The sequence below is a fragment of the Oncorhynchus kisutch genome, linkage group LG22 (genome assembly GCF_002021735.2).
Source record: "Oncorhynchus kisutch isolate 150728-3 linkage group LG22, Okis_V2, whole genome shotgun sequence".
Classification (NCBI taxonomy): Eukaryota; Metazoa; Chordata; class Actinopteri; order Salmoniformes; family Salmonidae; genus Oncorhynchus; species Oncorhynchus kisutch.
The window spans coordinates 54,105,893-54,130,782 of record NC_034195.2 but is presented as its reverse complement, the minus strand read 5'-3'; the positions used below and the strand labels follow the sequence as shown (position 1 = coordinate 54,130,782).

The 24,890-nt window shown below is 41.2% G+C and overlaps 1 protein-coding gene across 2 annotated transcripts; it reads right to left on the bottom strand.

Moving 5' to 3' along the window:
- Positions 1–2,803: 2,803 nt before the first annotated feature.
- On the bottom strand, positions 2,804–14,624 carry sqor (sulfide quinone oxidoreductase). Of its 2 annotated transcripts, none has more exons than XM_020473353.2 (10): positions 14,271–14,406; positions 11,217–11,459; positions 9,179–9,349; positions 8,812–8,865; positions 8,248–8,448; positions 7,807–8,016; positions 7,383–7,566; positions 4,118–4,185; positions 3,817–3,995; positions 2,804–3,652 (listed from the first exon to the last, which is right to left on the bottom strand). In XM_020473353.2, exons 2-10 carry the CDS (start codon positions 11,439–11,441, stop codon positions 3,595–3,597), a joined length of 1,350 nt encoding a protein of 449 aa, XP_020328942.1. In that variant the 5' UTR covers positions 11,442–11,459; positions 14,271–14,406; the 3' UTR covers positions 2,804–3,594. The 2 variants fall into 2 exon arrangements, with proteins under 2 accessions (XP_020328942.1, XP_020328943.1); XM_020473354.2 differs by lacking the exon at positions 14,271–14,406 and adding an exon at positions 14,501–14,624 and having other exon boundaries at positions 3,324–3,652.
- Positions 14,625–24,890: the final 10,266 nt, after the last annotated feature.

Here is a 24,890-nt window from a genome sequence, read left to right as displayed (position 1 = left end):
ACTGACACATATATATATATGTATATATATATATATATATATATAGCGCTACTAGTGTGATGTCTAGGAATGTGAATTATATTGCCAGAAGACACCGACCCTACAATTACCCTTGTTAACACAAAACTGCACTGGGGTCAGAACGTTATAGTCAAGACACCACTGAGTCAGGGCTGAGATATCAGAAAACATGCCTCAATGTAGGGATGGGATATGACACTGTACTTCACATTTTACCTTTATCTACGGCGATACGTCGAGAAGATTGAAATAGTTCATTTTTTTCCATAAAACTGCACTTTTCATCCTCATGCGAGCTAGTAGTAGCCACTTTGGAATGGGAGTGTCAGCCAATCAGCTCCTTTGTTGTTCAATGTGTCACACCATTCCATAATGGCTGCTGCTAGCTAGCATGAGGAAGAAAATACAAATTTTCGGGAAAAACTAGCAGTATTTCAAATCTTCAACGGAGCAGTGTGGATGAAGGTAACATTGAGTACAGTGGCATATCCCATCCCTACATTGAAGTATGTTTTCCGACCCATATCTCGCTCCAGCTCAAATGGTGTCTTAAAGTAAGCATGAGTGTAGTACCACAGTGCAGTTCAGTGTAAACAAGCGTAATGGCAGGGTAGATATCTTCTGCCAAGCCGATTACAGTACATGCAATGAATTTACAGCGTACCAACACCACTGAAAAAAAACAGCTGAAAGCAATCGCTGAATAACATCATAGGTATGCAGTAAGACGTGTAATTTTTTTCTCATATCTGTTTCAATACGGAGCACATGTGGCTGCACTGGAGTAAAACGAGTGCACCCACTGTAATTAGAAACCTACCTCATCAGAAACCCCTGGATAATTCATACATTTTACCTATGCAAGTGCACATAAGGTAGCCAGCATTATACTGGTATGAAAGGTGTCTCCAAAACAGTCCAGCAGTTTTCAAAAAAGGTTTTGGAAAGCAAAGTCTGATCACATTCTTCCTGAATCATATAGGCTGCATCTACACAGGTAGCCACAATTCAAATGTTTTCACTAATTGGTATTTTGAATAATCAAATCAGCTCTGAAAAATATCTCAATTTGAAATCTCATGTGATTGGTCAAAAGACCAATTAGAGGAAAAATACCAATTGGATGCATTCATGTGCTTTGAACTCGTTGAAAAACGCTGCTTAGCTAATCAAATCAAATTTATTTATATAGCCCTTCGTACATCAGCTGATATCTCAAAGTGCTGTACAGAAACACAGCCTAAAACCCCAAACAGCAAGCAATGCAGGTGTAGAAGCACGTAGCTAATGGCCAACAAGCTGCGTAAACAAAACTAAAACTTAAATCGATCATGCTTGTAAACAAATTAGTGTTAAAAAATAAAAAATAAAGTTTATTTAAAAAAAAAAAAAAATGTTTGTTGTTGGATTGCTGTTATAGAGGTAATTTCCTTAGTAGGTGACATCAGATTGTGGGAGAAGTGAGTTTCTCAGGATAATAGAAGAGTTTCGCACTAGTAATTACCAGTTGGAGGGCCATTCAAGTGGATTGTTCCCTGTCGTTGTGTGGTAAATTCCCACTTGGTTAGGAACGCAGCATTAGTCTATGAAGCAGAGTACTAGTATGGATGCCTTGTATGGTCATTGTAAGAAGAGAAGGCTGTTATATCACAGTATCTGACTACCCCTTGTTGTTGGACATAGGAGCAGCCCTTCAGTATAGGTTATCAGCAAAATAGAACACTGGAAGAAATGGGAGCAGCCCTTCAGTATAGGTTATCAGCAAAATAGAACACTGGAAGAAATGGGAGCAGCCCTTCAGTATAGGTTATCAGCAAAATAGAACACTGGAAGAAATGGGAGCAGCCCTTCAGTATAGGTTATCAGCAAAATAGAACACTGGAAGAAATGGGAGCAGCCCTTCAGTATAGGTTATCAGCAAAATAGAACACTGGAAGAAATGGGAGCAGCCCTTCAGTATAGGTTATCAGCAAAATAGAACACTGGAAGAAATGGGAGCAGCCCTTCAGTATAGGTTATCAGCAAAATAGAACACTGGAAGAAATGGGAGCAGCCCTTCAGTATAGGTTATCAGCAAAATAGAACACTGGAAGAAATGGGAGCAGCCCTTCAGTATAGGTTATCAGCAAAATAGAACACTGGAAGAAATGGGAGCAGCCCTTCAGTATAGGTTATCAGCAAAATAGAACACTGGAAGAAATGGGAGCAGCCCTTCAGTATAGGTTATCAGCAAAATAGAACACTGGAAGAAATGGGAGCAGCCCTTCAGTATAGGTTATCAGCAACATAGAACACTGGAAGAAATGGGAGCAGCCCTTCAGTATAGGTTATCAGCAAAATAGAACACTGGAAGAAATGGGAGCAGCCCTTCAGTATAGGTTATCAGCAAAATAGAACACTGGAAGAAATGGGAGCAGCCCTTCAGTATAGGTTATCAGCAAAATAGAACACTGGAAGAAATGGGAGCAGCCCTTCAGTATAGGTTATCAGCAAAATAGAACACTGGAAGAAATGGGAGCAGCCCTTCAGTATAGGTTATCAGCAAAATAGAACACTGGAAGAAATGGGAGCAGCCCTTCAGTATAGGTTATCAGCAAAATAGAACACTGGAAGAAATGGGAGCAGCCCTTCAGTATAGGTTATCAGCAAAATAGAACACTGGAAGAAATGGGAGCAGCCCTTCAGTATAGGTTATCAGCAAAATAGAACACTGGAAGAAATGGGAGCAGCCCTTCAGTATAGGTTATCAGCAAAATAGAACACTGGAAGAAATGCAAGGACATGCTATGACATATGTTATTTATTAAAATTACACACATCTTTATAATATGTAGCACATATTCTTTATGAAATGACAGAAGGACAATCCTATGTAATAGAAGCCTACTGATGTAATGCTGATGGTAACATTAGCTGTAGAGATCTAATGTTGGCTTTGGAAATTAGTATTTCAATGCATTGAAGTATACATCTGGTAAATTCTCCCCTAATTATCCTTATGAGTTGTGAGAATCTCTAAATCACATTTATAAGATATTCAATGATATACATTCCATTATCAGATTGACATTTTATAAATATAGGCCTATATGTGAAACAAATCCTGCCTGGTTTGCACATTTAAACAATAAGGCCCGAGGAGGTGTGGTATATGGCCAATATACCACGGCCAAGGGCTGTTCTTATGCATGACGCAACGCGGAGTGCCTGGACACAGCCCTTAGCCGTGGTATATTGGCCATATACCACAAACCCGAGGTGCCTTATTGCTATTATAAACTGGTTACGAACATAATTAGAGCACTAAAAATAAATGTTTTGTCATACCCTTTGAATACGGTCTGATATACCATGGCTTTCAGCCAATCAGCATTCAGAGCTCGAACCACCCAGTTTATAATGAACGATATAGTATGTCATGGAATGCTGCAATATTACTTTTGTCATCGATTTACTTTGAGATTTCAATTGATTGTCAATGACTTGTTTAAATTGTATTATGAAACGATCATGGTTATTGTAAAGATTACAGTGTAGCAGTCTGGAACAGCACATCTTAACAGGTTATAACTTCTATTTCATCCCAAGGTGCATGATTTTCCTGATTGGTCCTGGTCCGCCCCAGAATCCCCTTTGGGGGAAAAAGATCAGATGTACGTTTAAGACTAATATTCCCCAACAAAAATATCAATCAATAACGGTGTCTTATTGGTTAAACGCTCCATGTTTCAGTCAGTTTTTCCATTTTGGTGCTTAATGAACACAACCCAGGAATTCTCTTTGACAGCTACTTACTTGAGAAGACCATGCCAGTACAGAGGAGGCATCACGTCAGCTTTCATGTGGTACATGGTCCATCTCTCCTTGCTTTGGTCAATGGGGAATGTCTCCAATGGCTGACCACTATAGTCAAACTCAGCCAGAATGACTTTACTGTAACTCGTCACCAAAGGGCAGGAAGTGTAGCCGTCATACTGTAAACACAAGTATTTTACCACAGTGTTCTCTTGTAGTTTATGAAATCTAAATACGTAATTTGTAAAATTTCAAAAAGGAGGTTAGGTTTAGTTTATTTAGTGTTAGTTATGTAACGTACCTTCGTATCCGGCTTTTCATTCTTCAAGACTTTTGAAATAGTCCTGTCCAGAATACTAGACTGAGCAGCTGGAAATAAAATACACCATGTTATCTTTCCCATGCTCAATAGAAAATATACTACATGTAGCCAGGTCCATAATTATTGGCACCCTTGATAAAAAAAATGGTTTAAATAAATATTCAAATACTGAGCTATATTGTATGCTTAAAACGATTAGGAAATGATAGTTTTATACCAATACAATTGTTCAAGGAAGTAGTACGAAAAATCTGAGGGGTCAAAATGATTGGGACCTTTGTTTTGTTTTCAATACTCTAGGATAACAACCTTTTTCTAAAAATGTTTTATGAGATTGGAAAACACTTTGGGAGGGATCTTAGACCAGTGGTTCCCGCAAAGAGAAAATAACAGTCCATCATTACTTTAAGACATGAAGGTCAGTTAATCCGGAACATTTCAAGAACTTTGAAAGTTTCTTCAAGTGCAGTCGAAAAAAAAACATTCACGCGCTATGATGAAACTGGCTCTCATGAGGACCGCCACAGGAAAGGAAGACCCAGAGTTAACTCTAATGAACTTGTCCTCTGCAGTAGAAGTAACTGCACCTCAGATTGCAGCCCAAATAAATACTTCAAATAACAGACACATCTCAACATCAACTGTTCAGAAGACTGTGTGAATCAGGTCTTCATGGTCAAATTGCTGCAAAGAAACCACTACTAAAGAACACCAAAAAGAAAGAAAAAAAGAGACTTGCTTGGGTCAAGAAACACGAGCAATGGACATTTTTGGTTTCAACCGCCGTGTCTTTGTGAGACGTGGTGTGTGTGTGAACGCATTCTTTGCATGTGTATTTCCCACGTGAAGCATGGAAGAGGAGGTGTTATGGTGTGGGGGTGCTTTGCTGGTGACAATGATTTATTTAGAATTCAAGGCACACTTAACCAGCATTCTGCAGCGATTTGCCATCCCATCTTGGTTTCGGCCTTAGTGGGACTATAATTAGTTTTTCAACAGGACAAAGACCCAACACACATCCAGGCTGTATAAGGTATATTTGACCAAGAAGGAGAGTGATGGAATGCTGCATCAGATTTAAAAAAAAAAAATATATATATATATATATATATATTATTTTTACACCTTTATTTTACTAGGCAAGTCAGTTAAGAACAAATTCTTATTTTCAATGACGGCCTAGGAACAGTGGGTTAACTGCCTGTTCAGGGGCAGAACGACAGATTTGTACCTTGTCAGCTCGGGGATTCGAACTTGCAACCTTTCGGTTACTAGTCCAACGCTCTAACCACTAGGCTACCCTGCCGCCCCAATGACCAGGTCTCCACAATCCCCCAACCTCAAACAAATTGAGATGGTTTGGGATGAGTCAGACCACAGAGTGAAGGAAAAGCAGCAAACAAGTGCTCAGCATATGTAGGAACTCCTTCAAGACTGTTGGAAAAGCATTCCAGGTGATGCTGGTTGAGAGAATGCCAAGAGGTCATCAAGGCAAAGGGTGGCTATTTGAAGATTTTTTTTTTTTAAACGTTGTTGGTTACTACATGATTCCATATGTGTTATTTCATAGTGTTGATGTCTTCACTATTATTCTACAATGTAGAACATAGTACAAATAAAGAAAAAACCCTTGAATAAGTAGGTGTTCTAAAACTACTGACTGGTAGTTTGTGTATTTCTATTTTTTTTTTTTATGTTACTCAGTCGGGCTTCAAACTTATTCTTGAAAGTTGCACAAGGTGTGATATCTAAATTGGGTAGTACATCATCAGTTCCTCTTGTCATGTTAGTCATTGCAGACCTTACAGAGATATTTATAACTAGTCAGAAATGTCCAGATCAATTAGCCCAACTAGTCTGCTCATGTTTTTTTTAATTATTATTTTTGCCCATAGATATTGTTTTATTTAATATATATATATATATATATTTTTTTTTAAATGGCAACCTTTTCTTTGCACCCCATGACAAAATGTGTAGAACTGCAGGAAATAAGCTTTTGCATGACAAAAATGATCTCCACTAACAAGAAGGGTGTGAACAGCTTGTGTCATGAACAGTGCTTGACACCATAGAAATAGATGTGGCGCATGCAGGTGGGGGGAGGGGGTTGTTCCCCAATGCTGGAAGGGGAGCCCAAGTGATAAAGTTTGGGAACCCCTGTCTTAGACCATTCCACCATACAACTTGATATCCTTCAATGTTATGGAGCCATTTTGCTTCCACTGGTCCTGGGGCCCTTGTTAAGGTCAATGGCATCATGAACTTCACCCAGTACCAGGACATTTTAGCCCAAAACCTGGTTGCCTCTGCCAGGAGGCTGACACTTGGCCGCAACTAGATCTTCCAGCAAGACAATAACCCCAAGCATTAATCAAACTCCACAAATAAATTGTTAATTGAAATATCAACATTTTACAATGTCTATTTTAGTCTTTGGACTTGAACCCCATTGAAAACCTGTGGTTTCAAATCAATCTTGACTTGATTTGAAACAGAGCAGATGAAGGATATGGAACTGGAAAGGATGTGTGTGGAAGAATGGTCCAAGATCCCTCCGAACGTGGCCTCCAACTCATAAAACATTCTAGAAAAAGGCTCAGTGTCGTTGTCATTACAAGGGGAGGGTTCCGGAGTAAAACAGGGGAGGGTTCCGGAATATAAAAAAAAAGAGGGTTCCGGAATAATAAAAAAAAAGAGGAGGGTTCCAGAATAATAAAAAAAAAGAGGAGGGTTCCGGAATAATAAAAAAAAAGAGGAGGGTTCCGGAATAATAAAAAAAACAGGAGGGTTCCGGAATAATAAAAAAAAGAGGAGGGTTCCGGAATAAAACAGAGGGTTCTGGAGTAAAACAGTGGAAGGTGCTGGAGTAAAACAGTGGAAGGTGCTGGAGTAAAACAATTTTAAATCCTATCTTTTTTTAGATATATTTTATGTATAACTTGTTAAACAAAATCTCTTTCTCTAAGCAATTGTATTGGTATATAATAATATAATTCCCCAACTGTTTAAAGCATACAATATAGCTCAGTATTTGAATTATAGAATTTTATACAGTCTTTTTCACTCATCTTTATCAAGGGTGCAAATAATTATGGACCTGACTGTAGGTACAGGTTTTCAACCTGCCAGGTGGGCAGGCAAATACCATTAAAAAAGTTTTGCAAGAGCAGTTTCCCCTAACTTGGTGTTTTGTGGTGTTATTTTTTTGTAGTGGAAAAATAGAAGAACTGAAACCACATACCCACCGCAGCAGCTGTTTTGACTGTTGGCAGGTTGGTGCAGTCTCCGATCCCAAACACATTGGGATACTTGTTATGTTGAAGGGTCTCTTTGTTGACGTCCAGCCAGCCACCCTCATCAGCCAATGAGGATCCTTTAATCACCGGGTTGGGTCCCATTGGAGGAGTGACGTGAAGCATCTCATACTGACAGAAAGAAAAGATTGATTCATTGACTGAAAATTAGCAAAAACAAATGAAATTATACAACCATGGCTGTCTTGTTGTTGCCCATTGAATGTTCCGATATGAATAATTCTCAATTGTTTATTTCTTAGCATCAAGCTTATGTCATCTTAGATAATCTATTGCAGATGTGTAAAACAAACCCCTCTGAACTACCATTCTGTGTTCTCCATGTGCACATCATAGCTGCCTGGAACTTACCTCAAACACTTCAGTTTCTCCAGGATTGTCAAGGTTTTCAAACACGGCCTCCTGCTTGTTGGCCCGGACCTCTACGAGGTTGTGTCTGAGATTCACCTGGATGTCGCGATTCTTCACTATCTCCCACAATGCATCTGCATATTTCTTGATCCCAAACAGCACTGGCAGTGACGTGTTGTACACGATGTTGGCAGTTGCTCTTTTCCCTGTCTTCGAGAAGGATCAGATCAGAATAACTTTTTATGCTGGGTTGTGTTCAGTAGGTATGCAATGAAAGAAAAATAATTTAAAAAACGGAGTGAAACAGGAAGATATTATCTGAACACGTCAAATAAGAAACACTTCCGTTGCAAAATGTTTCGGTAAAATGTCCGCTATCATCATAATACTTGTTTTATGAAGCTTTATCTGATGGATTTTGTATCAGCAGTATTACAATACCTTTCTGAGATAAGCATCGGTCAGGTACATGATCTTCTGTGGTGCTCCTGCACACTTCACCGGAGTGTTGGGGAAAGAGAATATAGCATTTCCCTCCTTGAAGTTCTGCAGTGCACTCCAAGTCTTCTCCACGGTTTGCACGGAGTAGTTTGAACCAATCTTAAATTCCTCCCAATCATCAATCTCAGGCAGGCCTTTGATCTAGAAAGTCATTGTAAAAAAAGACCAAAAGATTATATATCATTGGCAGAGACTGACGCATACAATTGTAACGACCTCGATATATCATAAAACAAATGTCCACAACAGAGGAACGAATTCCCTAATTGAGCAGTTTATTAAACAGAAATCACACAGGCTACTGTTTGGCCATAGCCTGCACCAAATAACTAACTGATAACAACAGAACACAGGCAACAGAACACAGGCAACAGAACACAGGCAACAGAACATCAGAACACAGGCACACGTAACTGTCCAAACGTGTCTCTACACTATTATACAGTAAGTCTTATGTTGAAACAATATTGAGGAAGTGAAACGAACAATCTATGGTATTATCACCTTCTCGTAGTGTAGTTGTAGACCTAGAGCCACTATCAGATACTGGTAGGAGATCTGTTACAGGAAAGACAATACGTTTCAGTCAGTAGTAGGGTGGGAAATGATTGTACTCCTACCAGTAAAGCTGAAATTGACTTCATTGACATTTGGTTAGTTGCATTTCAAGACCCATTTCATATTAAGAGAATCTCTATAGCATCTGATGTTGCCAGGAAAGGTGGAAAAAAATAGATTATGACAACACTCGACTGACCTTTTGCCTTGCTCACGTCGATACCAAGCCCAATAATGACGTTTGATCAAGTCAATCGACATGTCTTAAATCAAATTAACGATAGGGAAAGTAAAAAAAAACAGCCCTTCCTACCTCCATGCCATTGTCTGTGCGCACAGTGTTTGCGTCTGGGTCGATCTCCCGTACATTCGATTTCACCCACTTGACTCCAGGAGGTATGACACTGGCTGTAGGGCGACCAGAGGAGGCCACACTTTTGACTCCAGCTCCAACCAACGTCCAGATGGGTTGATAGTAATGCATCTATAAAACACAGGGAAGAACGCTGCTCAGTAAATGTTGTCCCATGCACTAGACTACACGTTCATCCTCAATAGCCTGTGGATGTCCCAAATGGCACCCTCGTTCCCTAAATAATGCACTATGGGCTCTGGTCTAGTAGTGGACTACAGAGCCTTCAGAAAGTATTCACACCATGGCCTTTTCCCACATTTTTGTTGTGTTTTACAGCCTTAATTTAAATTTGATATTTTTTTTAAAGAAAATACTAATTGTCACTAGCCTTCACTTAATATCCCATAATGTCAAAGTGTAATTGTGTTTAGAGTATATATATATATATATATATATATATATATTTTTTTTTTAACAAATTCATTTAAAAAAAAATGAAACGCTGAAATGTCTTGAATTCAATAAGTATTCAACCCCTTTGTTAGATTAAGCCTAAATAAGTTCAGGAGTAAAACTTTGCTTAACAAGTTACATGGAATAGTGTTCAATATGATTTTTGAATGACTACCTCTTCTCTGTAACCCACACGCACACACAATTATCAGTAAGGTTCCTTAGTCGAGCAGTGAATTTGAAACACAAAGACCAGGGAGGTTTTCCCATGCCTCGAAAAGAAGGGAACCTATTGTTAAATGGTACAAATAAAATAAATAGCAGACATTGAATATCCCTTTGAAAACGGTGAAGTTATTAATTACACTTTGGATGGTGTATCAATACACCCAGTCACTACAAAGATACAGGCGTCCTTCCTAACTCAGTTGCCAGAGAGGAAGGAAACCTCTCAGGGATTTCATCATGAGGCCAATGGAGACTTTAAAACAGTTACAGAGTTTAATGGCTGTGATAAGAGAAAACTGAGGATGGATCAACAACATTGTAGTTACTCCACAATACTAATCTAAATGACAGAGTGAAAAGAAGGAAGCCTGTACAGAATATAAATATTCCAAAACATGCATCCTGATTGCAACAAGGCACTAAAGTAAAACTGCAAAAAATGTGACAAAGCATTTTACTTTTTGTCCTTAATACAAATTGTTATGTTTGGGGCAAATTCAACACAACATATTACTGAGAACCATTCTCCATATTTCCAAGCGTAGTGGTGGTTGCATCATGTTATGGGTATGCCTGTAATCATTAAGGACTGGGGAGTTTTTCAGGATAAAAAAAAAAAACAGAATGGAGCTAAGCACAGGAAAAATCCTAGAGGAAAACCTGGTTCAGTCTGCTTTCCACCAGACACTGGGAGAAGAATACACCTTTCAGCAGGACAATAACCTAATTTCACAAGGCCAAATCTACTCTGGAGTTGCTTGCCAAGAAGACAGCGAATGTTCCTGAGTGGCCGTATTACAGCTTTGACTTAAATCTACTTAAAAATCTATGGCAAGACCTGAAAATGGTTGTCTAGCAGTGAGAACCAATTTGACAGATCTTGAAGAATTTGAAAAACAATAACGGACAAATGTTGCACAATCCAGGTGTGGAAAGCTTAGAGACTTACCCAGAAAGACTTGCAGCTGTAATCTAAAAAAGTATTGACTCAAGGATGTGAATACTTTTGTAAATGAATACTGTATTTCATTCTCAATAAATTGTGTAGATGGGTAAGAATTATATATTTTTAATCTATTTTGAATAAAGGCTATATAAACAAATGTGGAATAAGTCAAGGGGTATGAATACTTTCTTAAGGCACATTGGATTGACTCTAGATTGTAGGCCTCTCTGATTGAGGGGTTGGGTTATATGCGGAAGACACATTTCAATTTAAGTCATTTGGTTGTACAACTGACTAGGTATCCCCCTTTCCCTAGCACCGATGCTATAGTGAATAGGGCGCCCTTTAGCAGTCAACTGTCTTTAATACCTCACTGGTTTCCACTACGGCCACATTTTCCGCCCCTAGCTTCCTCTTCATCCGAGCACTCATTGCGATGCCCCCAGTTCCTCCTCCCAGCACTAGGACCTTGTAATGCTCTTTGGAGGAGGCACTGCTGCTGCTGGTGTGGAGACGACAGACACCAATACCAGCCGTCCTATGGCACTGCCTCCACAGGGCTGGCTGCCGGTGCATGACTGTCACTGTTGCCATGTATTCCCTTCTGTATCTCTAGAATGTATTCAAAAGTCAGAATTCAGTTGCAATGACTACATAGGCTTAAAGTGACAGATAATTGACAGGCAGTGTAGTCAAAGGAATGAACAGCAGAGGGCGCATGTCTGCAAACATAAAAACAAGCACCTTTAAAAAAAAAACTTCAGTTTATTTGGTAAATATTTTCTTAACTCTATTTTCTTAAAAGTGCATTGTTGGTTAAGGGCTCGTATAAGTAAGCATTTCACCTTAAGGTCGTATTCGGTGCAAGTGACCAATGCTATTTTATAGTAGGCTTCCCTAGTATGTTAAATCATGTTAAAAATACTTTTCTGGACATTAAAAATCAGGTACATTTTCCAGATGTTGAATATACACATTTTCCAGGTGGTAAAAATAGCTACATTTTCAGTTCTGAATGAAAGTTAAAAAGTGCTCATTAGAGACATCGGGACAAATATCAACTGCCACATACATTCCTAATAAAGTAAACATAACACAATAATTATTTGTTTATCCATTTAATATAGGAAAGAGGAGCCAAATGAAGATTACAAACATATAATTTAGACGAGGTGAGTATCTGGAGCATCAGCATTTGTGGGTTCGATTACAGGCTCAAAATGGACAGAAACAAATTACTTTCTTCTGAAAGTCTTCTTGTTCTGAGAAATGAAGGCTTTTCAATGAGAGAAATTGCCAAGAAACTGAAGATCTCGTACAACGCTGTGTACTACTCCAGTCACAGAACAACGCAAACTGGGGCTAACCAGAATAGAAAGAGGAGTGGGAGGCCCCGGTGCACAACTGAGCAAGAGGACATGTGCATTAGTGTCACGTTTGAGAAACAGACGCCTCACAAGTCCTCAACTGGCAGCTTCATTAAATAGTTCCCCCAAAACACCTGTCTCAACATCAACAGTGAAGAGGCGATTCCAGGATGCTGCCCTTCTAGGCAGAGTTCCTCTGTCCAGTGTCTGTGTTATTTTGCCCATGTTAATATTTTCTTTTTATTGGACAGTCTGAGATATGGCTCTCTTTGCAACTCTGCCTAGAAGGCCAGCATCCCAGAGTCGCCTCTTCACTGTTGACGTTGAGACGTGGGGGAACTATTTAATTTAGACTTGCGTGTGTTAACATTTTCCCAGCCTAATTGTAACCAAATATCCAAACGGAAATTCCATGAAAACAAAAATCCGACATTGATTGATAATCAAGACGAGTCCCCACGCTTGTCTCAAAGCAGCGCGATAACGACTGCCCCATTCACGGGGCTGTAAAGCAACAATATAATACATTCCTTCAGTGGCACTAGCCTACTTTATTCCAATATTTTCGTAATTCAGTGATATTCATTCCCACAATAACTATTAGTTGATTCATCCACTTGTGGTGAAGAAAACGTGCATACATAGTGGTGGGATTTGCGAAGTAATGAGGACACGTCTTGCAAAGTGTATTACTGCCATGAAGACCGTAACAGCCTAGTAACGGGCACTGCCTAGCAACCACCCGTATGAAGCTTCAAATCTCATGAACGCATATTGCTTACGCCGGATTTAGCTAAAACTAGTCTTATTTTTATTTGTGCAACAAGTGTAAATTCTGATCCCAAAGTCCGACGTATATACGCCGATTTAGCATTTAAAACCAACTTGTTTATTGCCCAACTGGTGCAACAGGCTGGCCGGTGTACTGTACTGAAATCAGGCTACTGATGGGACTTTGATCAATGCAGTAACTCAATCCAAATAAACGTTCTGCCACAGTGACCATGTTATTTTTGCAAAGACTATTTGATTCCGAGTTCGGACATATACAGTTTCTATGTGAAAACGAATTATAAGATGCATACTTTCATTTTTTCCCGAACTCACTTCAATCGCGTATTAAAGAGGGAGGTTGAGCTGATTAAGCGAGCAGACGTTTTAATCGGCGCATTCTTACTTTGAATATGACCTTACACCGATCAATATCAGAAGAATAGGGTGCATGTTTACATGACTAAAGCCATACTCCGCCTTCTGTCATAATCACTTTAATATCAAATTAGTAGTGTGCGTGTAAACGTACTCTATGATTGGTTCAGATTTGGTCCGGACCCCAATCAGATGCCTGTTTTGGCCTGGGCCAAATCATGGCTGGTCGGACCAAATCTGAACCAAGCGTAGACTTCTACATTTGGGCCAAATCCGGACCAACAATCGGTATCAGTGGAAGTTGGAAGTCATTGCTAGTCCAAAAGCCGTCGGTCCATGCTTATAGTGGATTGAGGCTACAGTAGATTGCCCCGACATCAAATTGTGTTGTCGCATAGTGCGTAGCTGTCTCACGACCAATTTTACTTATTCAACATACTTCATTGCCGATGCACATAGTAGGCTACATCTATGTGTTTTGTTGAAAAATAATTGTGTAGAGAAAAGTTATTTGAAGTCAACAACAGCTTATTCTCAGAAGTTATTAGCAATCAAAGTTATCCAGGCTGTATCACAACCGGCCGTAATTGGAAGTGCCAAAGGGCGGCGCAGAATTGGCCCAGCGTCGTCCGGGTTTGGCCGTGGTAGCTCCGTCATTGTAAATATGAATTTGTTCTGACTTGCCTAGTTAAATAAATAAAAATAAGTTTACTCATGCAGAGAAACCCTATTCATGTTGCCGCGTTCAAGAAAAATCGTAACTCGGAAACTCCGACATTTTCTACTTGGAAACTCGTAGAAAGATAAACTCAGTTCCCCACTTGGAAAGTATCAGAATCAACCAAAAGTAAGCTCACTGCAAAAAAAAAAAACGTATTACAAAAATTCTGTCGTGGTAGAAACCTACCTTATTTAATGAAGGAAAACGGGAAATGATCCTTGCAAGCTGGCGATCTACCCACAGACTTCTATTAAAAACTGGTCTATCTTTTTGAACACACGCCTCGAGAGTGTCACGGATTGCATAATACCCAGAGTGACCTGGGTCGCGTTCAGTATGGCACATCGTTTTAAAACGTACTGGACACGAATTATTCCACCTTTACCCCGTTGACTTTCCACACCACCTTAACTTACCGGTTTCAAAAAAGTTCCAGGTAAAGTCACACGGAAAAGAAAAAGAGAGAACTTTCTATAGTTTTCAAACGCACCACTTGTCGCTGCAGAGCCAATTAGGGCAGTCAAGGCTACAGTAACCTCGCCCCCAGGCTATTGCGCACAACGGAAGTTTGAAGAAGTGTCTGGGGACTAGATTAAGGCTACGGTAAATACAAATTGGCCTCATTTCACAAAACCCAGACTCAAACCAGTTCAAACAGCAGCTGGGTCATTCTATTAAACCTGTATGTTTTTAGTTCCTCCGACCTTTTTTACGTTTATTGGGTCACCGACATCTAATTTAAAAAGCTTAATTTATATACATTGAAATGGCCCCTGTAATGAAGTGTAAGAAACATGACATTTATTTAACAAGCATTTCCCTACACTACAAGCATTTCCCTATACTACAAGCATTTCCCTATACTACAAGCATTTCCCTATACTACAAGCATTTCCCTATACTACAAGCATTTCCCTATACTACAAGCATTTCCCTACACTACAAGCATTTCCCTATACTACAAGCATTTCCCTATACTACAAGCATTTCCCTATACTACAAGCATTTCCCTACACTACAAGCATTTCCCTATACTACAAGCATTTCCCTATACTACAAGCATTTCCCTATACTACAAGCATTTCCCTATACTACAAGCATTTCCCTACACTACAAGCATTTCCCTATACTACAAGCATTTCCCTACACTACAAGCATTTCCCTATACTACAAGCATTTCCCTATACTACAAGCATTTCCCTATACTACAAGCATTTCCCTATACTACAAGCATTTCCCTATACTACAAGCATTTCCCTACACTACAAGCATTTCCCTATACTACAAGCATTTCCCTACACTACAAGCATTTCCCTATACTACAAGCATTTCCCTATACTACAAGCATTTCCCTATACTACAAGCATTTCCCTACACTACAAGCATTTCCCTATACTACAAGCATTTCCCTACACTACAAGCATTTCCCTATACTACAAGCATTTCCCTACACTACAAGCATTTCCCTATACTACAAGCATTTCCCTACACTACAAGCATTTCCCTATACTACAAGCATTTCCCTACACTACAAGCATTTCCCTACACTACAAGCATTTCCCTATACTACAAGCATTTCCCTATACTACAAGCATTTCCCTATACTACAAGCATTTCCCTATACTACAAGCATTTCCCTATACTACAAGCATTTCCCTATACTACAAGCATTTCCCTATACTACAAGCATTTCCCTATACTACAAGCATTTCCCTATACTACAAGCATTTCCCTATACTACAAGCATTTCCCTACACTACAAGCATTTCCCTATACTACAAGCATTTCCCTATACTACAAGCATTTCCCTATACTACAAGCATTTCGCTTCACTGGCAATAACATCTGCTAACCATGTGTATGTGACCAATACAATTTGATTTGATTTGAAACATCAGAAAATATGTTGTTTTTAACTGAAACAATTCATTTTGTCATGTCATCTGTGGCCTTCACTGAATTTCTACTTAGGATGTGACGAATACAATTTGCACATAGATTTAGCCAGCGACGTAAACATCTATTTGTGCACTTTTGTTGAGTATGTATTTTTCCAAATAAATGCATGATTATTGATTAAAATTACAATATTTATTTGCGTACCTCATTCTACCCTGTTAAGCCAACCAATCTCGCACCATAAAAATTGTGAATTTATCCTTATATGCAACCTGGTCTTCATACCAAATGTAACATATCGTGCTAAATGGAGTGTTTTGCTAGCACAGACTGGAATATGTTCCGGGATTCCTCCGATGGCATTGAGGAGTACACCACACCAGTCATTGGCTTCATCAATAAGTGCATCGATGACGTCGTCCCCACATTGACCCTACGTACATACCCCAACCAGAAGCCATGGATTACAGGCAACATCCGCATCGAGCTAAAGGCTTGAGCTGCCGCTTTCAAGGAGCTGGACTCTAACCCGGAAGCTTATAAGAAATCCCGCGCTATGCCCTCCGACGAACCATCAAACCGGCAAAGCGTCAATACAGGACTAAGATTGAATCGTACAACACCAGCTCTGACGCTCGTCGGATGTGGCAGGGCTTGCAAACCATTACAGACAACAAAGGGAAGCACAGCCGAGAGCTGCCCAGTGACAAGAGTCTACCAGACGAGCTAAACTACTTCTATGCTCGCTTCGAGGCAAATAACACTGAACCATGCATGATAGCACCAGCTGTTTCCAGAAGACTGTGTGATCACGCTTTCCGCAGCTGATGTGAGTAATACCTTTAAACAGGTCAACAGTCACAAGGCCGCAGGGCCAGACGGATTACCAGGATGTGTACTGTGAGCATGCGCTGACCAACTGGCAAGCGTCTTCACTGACATTTTCAACCTTTCCCTGTCCGAGTCTGTAATACCAACATATTTTAAGCAGAACAGCATAGTGCCTGTGCCCAAGAACACTAAGGCAACCTGCCTAAATTACTACCGACCCATAGAACTCACGTCTGTAGCCATGAAGTGCTTTTTAAGGCTGGTCATGGCTCACATCAACACCATTATCCCAGAAACCCTAGTCCCACTCCAATTTGCATACTGCCCCAACAGATCCACAGATGATGCAATCTCTATTGCACTCCACACTGCTCTTTCCCACCTGGACAAAAGGAACATCTATGTGAGGATGCTATTCATTGATACAGCTTAGCATTCAACACCATAGTGCCCTCAAAGCTCATCAATATGTTAAGGACCCTGGGACTAAACACCTCCCTCTGCAACTGGATCCTGGACTTCCTGACGGGCTGCCCCCAGGTGGCAAGAGTAGGTAACAACACATCTGCCACACTGATCCTTGACACAGAGGCCCCTCAGGGGTGAGTGCTCAGTCCCCTTCTGTACTCCCGTTCACTCATAACTGCACGGCCGGGCACGACTCCAACACCATCATTAAGTTTTCCAATGACACAACAGTGGTAGGCCTGATCACCGACAACGACGAGGCAGCCTATAGAAGGAGGTCAGAGACCTGGCCATGTTAGGTGTGCGTAATGAAGGGCAGCCTGGTGCCCTCGAACTCCAGAGAGGGAGAGCGGGAGCAGGCATAGCAGTACCCCCGCCCCCCTCTAGGGGCGCCACACGGCATCCCACCTGGGTGAGCCTGATGGGCCGGCCGAGGCATGGGCGCCTGACAAGCAGGTTGGGGCGTAGAAGCCCGATGAACCGGCAGAGGCATGGGAGCCTGGCGAGCCGGCTGAGGCGTGGGAGCCTGACAATCCGGCAGAGGCATGAAAGCCCAATGATCCCGCTGAGGCGTGGGAGCCTGATGGGCCGGCTGAAACATGACGTGGAGACAAGGCCATCCCTGCCGGCCAAACCCTCCCCTTACCCGGATGATGCTGGGCCAATTGTGAACCGCCCCATGGGTGTCCCAGTCGCGGCTGGCTGCGACAGAGCCTGGACTCGGACCAGGATCTCTAGTGGCACAGCTAGCACTGCGATGCAATGTCTTAGACCACTGCGCTACTTGGGAGGCCCCGGTGTCAGCATTCTGTAAGGATCGACGCTGGTAGACAAGAAGCAGGTACAGGAAGTGAGCATTTAAGGAGCAACGGACATGGAACAGGACAGGACAGTGTCTGGACATGAACACATAATGACATTAACATTAACACTTATCTCCCTCACTAGCCTTAAGCACCAGCTGTCAGAGCAGCTCACAGATTACTGCACCTGTACATACCCCATCTATAATCTAGCCCAAACAACTACCTCTTTCCCTACTGTATTTAATTAATTTATTTATTTTGCTCCTTTGCACCTCTACTTTGCACATTCCTCCACTGCAAATCTACCATTCCAGTGTTTTACTTGCTATATTGTATTTACTTCGCCAACATGGCCTTTTTTTTGCCTTTACCTCCCTTATCTCACCTCATTTGCTCACATTGTACATAGACTTATTTTTCTACTGTATTATTGACTGTATGTTTGTTTTACTCCATGTGTAACTCTGTGTTTTTGTATGTGTCGAACTGCTTTGCTTTATCTTGGCCAGGTCGCAATTGTAAATGAGAACTTGTTCTCAACTTGCCTACCTGGTTAAATAAAGGTGTTCTCAACTTGCCTACCTGGTTAAATAAAGGTGTTCTCAACTTGCCTACCTGGTTAAATAAAGGTGTTCTCAACTAGCCTACCCGGTTAAATAAAGGTGTTCTCAACTAGCCTACCTGGTTAAATAAAGGTGTTCTCAACTAGCCTACCTGGTTAAATAAAGGTGTTCTCAACTAGCCTACCTGGTTAAATAAAGGTGTTCTCAACTAGCCTACCTGGTTAAATAAAGGTGTTCTCAACTAGCCTACCTGGTTAAATAAAGGTGTTCTCAACTAGCCTACCTGGTTAAATAAAGGTGTTCTCAACTAGCCTACCTGGTTAAATAAAGGTGTTCTCAACTAGCCTACCTGGTTAAATAAAGGTGTTCTCAACTAGCCTACCTGGTTAAATAAAGGTGTTCTCAACTAGCCTACCTGGTTAAATAAAGGTCTTCTCAACTAGCCTACCTGGTTAAATAAAGGTGTTCTCAACTAGCCTACCTGGTTAAATAAAGGTGTTCTCAACTAGCCTACCTGGTTAAATAAAGGTGTTCTCAACTAGCCTACCTGGTTAAATAAAGGTGTTCTCAACTAGCCTACCTGGTTAAATAAAGGTGTTCTCAACTAGCCTACCTGGTTAAATAAAGGTGTTCTCAACTAGACTACCTGGTTAAATAAAGGTGTTCTCAACTAGACTACCTGGTTAAATACAGGTGTTCTCAACTAGCCTACCTGGTTAAATAAAGGTGTTCTCAACTAGCCTACCTGGTTAAATAAAGGTGTTCTCAACTAGCCTACCTGGTTAAATAAAGGTGTTCTCAACTAGCCTACCTGGTTAAATAAAGGTGTTCTCAACTGGCCTCCCTGGTTAAATAAAGGTGTTCTCAACTAGCCTACCTGGTTAAATAAAGGTGTTCTCAACTAGCCTACCTGGTTAAATAAAGGTGTTCTCAACTAGCCTACCTGGTTAAATAAAGGTGTTCTCAACTGGCCTACCTGGTTAAATAAAGGTGTTCTCAACTAGCCTACCTGGTTAAATAAAGGTGTTCTCAACTAGCCTACCTGGTTAAATAAAGGTGAAATAAAACATTTAAAAATGTAAATGAATGCTGACACAGGGAACAAATGGGGGAGCAGACAGTTATAGACGGGACAATCAACAAAGTGAAGGACTCTCAGATGAGTCCAGTGATCGCTAATGCGCGTAATGATGGTGACAGGTGTGCGTAATGAATGGCAGCCTGGAGCTGTGTTCGTTGTTCGCGGCACGCATGACCAGAATGACACATCGATGAACCACCCAAGGCACACCCCATTTCAGTTTGAAAATTGAGAAAAGAGGCAGAGTTGGACCATTTTCCGTGTACAAAGTCGACATTTAAGAATATATGCAATAGTCTGTAGGCCATGTGCCACTGGAGAGAGTCAATCAACATTTCTGTTTAGATGTTCACAGTCTAAATATGATACAAGACTGTGAAGATCTGTGTCATTCTGGTCATGCACACCTCGACCAACGTAGCTAGTTCATTAGCTAAGCTAGTTCATTAGCTAATAGCATTAATAGTTCATTATCGTGATGTCAGTTGCATGTGCTCAACACAGAAGAACCTCAACAGTAAGTGCTTCAACACACCACATTTCAGTTACAGCAACAAGGTGCCAACTGCTGTGATTCAGACAGCTAGTGAGGCGGCAGGTTAAGAGCATTGGGGCCAGTAACCGAAATGTCGCTGGTTCAAATCCCCAAGCTGATTAGGTGGAAAATCGCAAGTGTGCCCTTGAGCATGGCACTTAACCCTAATTGTTCCTGTAACTCACTCTAGATAAGTGTCTGCTAAATTATGTAAATGTCCAGTGGGGAAGTCCAGAGCTGATTGGGCATTGGAGTACTATAGGCTCAGTACTATAGGCTCAGACACGTTGAAGACCTACACTGAGTGTACAAAACAGTTGGAACATCAATTCGTCACAAATTGAGGCTGTTATAAAGGCTAAAGGGGGGTGCAACTAAGATAATGTAGGAAGGTGTTCCACATGTTATGTACACTCAGTATCTGTGCCTACGCCACTGCCTCTGCAAGGTGTGGAAAGCGTTCCACAGGGATGCTTGACTCCAATGCTTACCATAGTTGTGTCAAGTTGGCTGAATGTCCTTTGGGTGGTGGACCATTCTTGATACACATGGGAAACTGTTGAGCGTGAAAAACCCAGCAGGGTTGCAGTTCTTGACACACTCAAACCGGTGCAGCTGGAACCTACTACCATACCCCGTTTAAAGGCACTTGAATATTTTGTCTTGCCCATTCACCCTCTGAACGGCACACATACACAGTCCATGTCTCAATTGTCTCAAACAACTATTCTTTAAACGGTCTGTGAATGATGTGGATTCAACATCAATAAGAGATTATAGTTTCACCTGGTCAGTTTCTCTCATGAAAATAACATGTTGTGTCCACAGATCAAATCAAATCAAATGTATTTATAAAGCCCTTCGTACATCAGCTGATATCTCAAAGTGCTGTACAGAAACCCAGCCTAAAACACCAAACAGCAAGCAATGCAGGTATAGAAGCACGGTGGCTATGAAAAAACTCCCTAGAAAGGCCGGGAACCTAGGAAGAAACCAAGAGAGGAACCAGGCTATGAGGGGTGGCCAGTCCTCTTCTGGATGTGCCGGGTGGAAATTATATCAGGCCAATATCAGGCCAGGTGGTTGTCGAGGGTGCAACAGGTCAGCACCTCAGGAGTAAATGTCAGTTGGCTTTTCATAGCCGATCATTAAGAGTATCTCTACCGCTACTGCTGTCTCTAGAGAGTTGAAAACAGCAGGTCTGTGCCAGATAGCACGTCCGGTGAACAGGTCAGGATACCATAGCTGCAGGCAGAACAGTTTAAACTGGAGCAGCAGCATGGCCAGGTGGACTGGGGACAGCAAGGAGTCATCGTGCCAGGTAGTCCAGAGGCATGGTCCTAGGCTCAGGTCCACCGAGAGAGAGAAAGAAAGAAAGAAAGAAAGAGAGAAAGAAAGAGAGAATTAAAGAGAGCATACTTAAATTCACACAGGACATCGGATGAGACAGGAGAAATACTCCAGACATAACAGACTGACCCTACCCCCCCGACACATAAACTACTGCAGCATAAGTACTGGAGGCTAAGACTGGAGGGGTCGGGAGACACTGTGGCCCCATCTGACGATACCCTCGGACAGGGCCAAACATGCATGATATAGCCCCACCCACTTTGCCAAAGCACAGACCCCACACCACTAGAGGGATATCTTCAGCCACCAACTTACCATCCTGAGGGGGGGGGGAATCCCAGTGGAGAGAGGGGAACCGGCCAGGCAGAGACAGCAAGGGCAGTTTGTTGCTCCAGTGCCTTTCCGTTCATCTTCACACTTCTGGGACAGACAGACTACACTCAATCATAGGACCTACTGAAGGGATGAGTCTTCAATAAAGACTTAAAGGTTGAGACCGAGTCTGTGTCTCTCACATGGGTAGGCAGACCATTCCATAAAAATTGAGCTCTATAGGAGAAAGCCCTGCCTCCAGCTGTTTGCTTAGAAATTCTAGGGACAGTTAGGAGGCCTGCGTCTGGTAACCGTAGCGTACGTGGAGGTATGTACGGCAGGACCAAATCGGAAAGATAGGTATGAGCAAGCCCATGTAATGCTTTGTAGGTTAGCAGTAAAACCTTGAAATCAGCCCTTGCCTTAACATGAAGCCAGTGTTGAGAGGCTAGCACTGGAGTAATATGATCAAATTTTTTGGTTCTAGTCAAGATTCTAGCAGCCGTGTTAGGCACTAACTGAAGTTTATTTAGTGCTTTATCCGGGTAGCCGGAAAGTAGAGCATTGCAGTAGTCTAACCTAGAAGTGACAAGAGCATGGATTCATTTTTCTGCATCATTTATGGACAGAAAGTCTCTGATTTTTGCAATGTTATGTAGATGGAAAAAAGCTGTCCTTGAAACAGTCTTGATATGTTCATCAAAAGAGAGATCAGGGTCACGAGTAACGCAGAGGTCCTTCACAGTTTTATTTGAGACGACTGTACAACCATCAAGATTAATTGTCAGATTTCTTGAGACCTAGAATAAGCAGCTCTGTTTTGTCCAAGTTTAAAAGTAGAACATTTGCAGCCATCCACTTCCTTATGTCTGAAACACAGGCTTCCAGCTAGGGCAATTTTGGGGCTTCACCATGTTTCATCGAAATGTACAGCTGTGTGTCATCCACATAGCAGTGAAAGTTAACTTTATGTTTCAGAATGACATCACCAAGAGGTTAAATATATAGTGAAAACAATAGTGGTCCTAAAACAGAACCTTGAGGAACACCGAAATTTACAGTTGATTTGTCAGAGGACAAACTATCCACAGAGACAAACTGATATCTTTCCGACAGATAAGATCTAAACCAGGCCAGAACTTGTCCATGTAGACCAATTTGGGTTTCCAATCTCTCCAAAATAATGTGGTGATCGATGGTATCAAAAGGAGCACGAGAACAGATGCAGAGCCTTGGTCTGACGCCATTAAAAGGTAATTTACCACCTTTACAAGTGCAGTCTCAGTGCTATGATGGGGTCTAAAACCAGACTGAAGCGTTTCGTATACATTGTCTGTCTTCAGGAAGGCAGTGATTTGCTGCGCAACAGCTTTTTCATTTTTTTTTTTGAGGAATGGGAGATACGATATAGGCTGATAGTTTAAAAAAATATTTTCTGGGTCAAGGTTTGGCTTTTTCAAGAAAGGTTTTATTACTGCCACTTTTAGTGAGTTTGGTACACATCCGGTGGATAGAGAGACGTTTATTATGTTCAACATAGGAGGGCCAAGCACAGGAAGCAGCTCTTTCAGTAGTTTAGTTGGAATATGGTCCAGTATGCAGCTTGAAGGTTTAGAGGCCATGATTATTTTCATCATTGTGTCAAGAGATATAGTACTAAAACACTTGAGCGTCTCTCTTGATCCTAGGTCCTGGCAGAGTTGTGCAGACTCAGGACAACTGAGCTTTGGATGAATACGCAGATTTAAAGAGGAGTCCGTATTTTGCTTTCTAATGATCATGATCTTTTCCTCCAAGAAGTTCATGAATTTATCACTGCTGAAGTGAAAGCCATCCGCTCTTGGGAAATGCTGCTTTTCGTTAACTTTGCGACCAAAAATACATTTAGGATTGTTCTTATTTTCCTCAGTTAAGTTGGAAAAATAGGATGATCGAGCAGCAGTGAGGGCTCTTCCATAATGCACGGTACTGTCTTTCCAAGCTAGTCGGGAGACTTCCAGTTTGGTGTGGCGCCATTTCCATTCAAATTTTCTGGAAGCTTGCTTCAGAGTTCGGGTATTTTCTATTTACCAGGGAACTAGTTTCTTATGACAAATGTTTTTAGTTTTTAGGTGTGCGACTGCATCTAGGGTTGTGCGCAAGGTGAAATTGAGTTCCTCAGTTAGGTGGTTAATTGATGTTTGTACTCTGACATCCTTGGGTAGGCAGAGGGAGTCTGGAAGAGCATCTAGGAATCTTTGGGTTGTCCGAGAATTTATAGCACAACTTTTGATGAATGAAAACACATGTCCAGGTAAAGTGTTTACATCACGTTGAATCAAACAGATTCTTATGGTCTGCTCACATCCACTGGTTTGATGATGTCCTTCCAGCCCCACAGACGTATTCATAATCAAGATATTCATTGTGTTCTGTGGTCATGATTGTAACATACCGCCGAAGCCTCAGCCTGCCAATAGGAAGTGTATCCAGTGGGAACCCAGCCTGTGATGTTTCAACAGACAGGCTCAGGTCTCTTCGGGTCTTTTGATTCGTCCAGTAGCTGTTGAGGAGTATAGAGGACGGCCTCGCTGACATTTCTGTAGTAACTGGGAGCCTACATAAAGGGATTTATGATTCTGATGACCTGTTCAGTAAGATGACCGGTTCTGACCTGTTGACCTGTTCAGTAAGATGACCTGTTGACCTGTTCTGATGACCTGTTCTATGTTGTTAATGTCTGCTATGGTTTGTTTAGTTAAGATACTGCAGTTGGGTTAATACAATTTCATTCAAATTGATATAAATTGCCATCATCACATGGTTACATCTATGAAATACAATGTTTATAGAAAATCTCAGAGTGAATTTGAGAATAAAATTTGAGAATAAACCAATTTATATGGAAGCTGTATTTGTGTCACGCCTGCTCTCTCCCTCTCATTAGGTACACCTGTCACCATCATTACGCGCATCAGC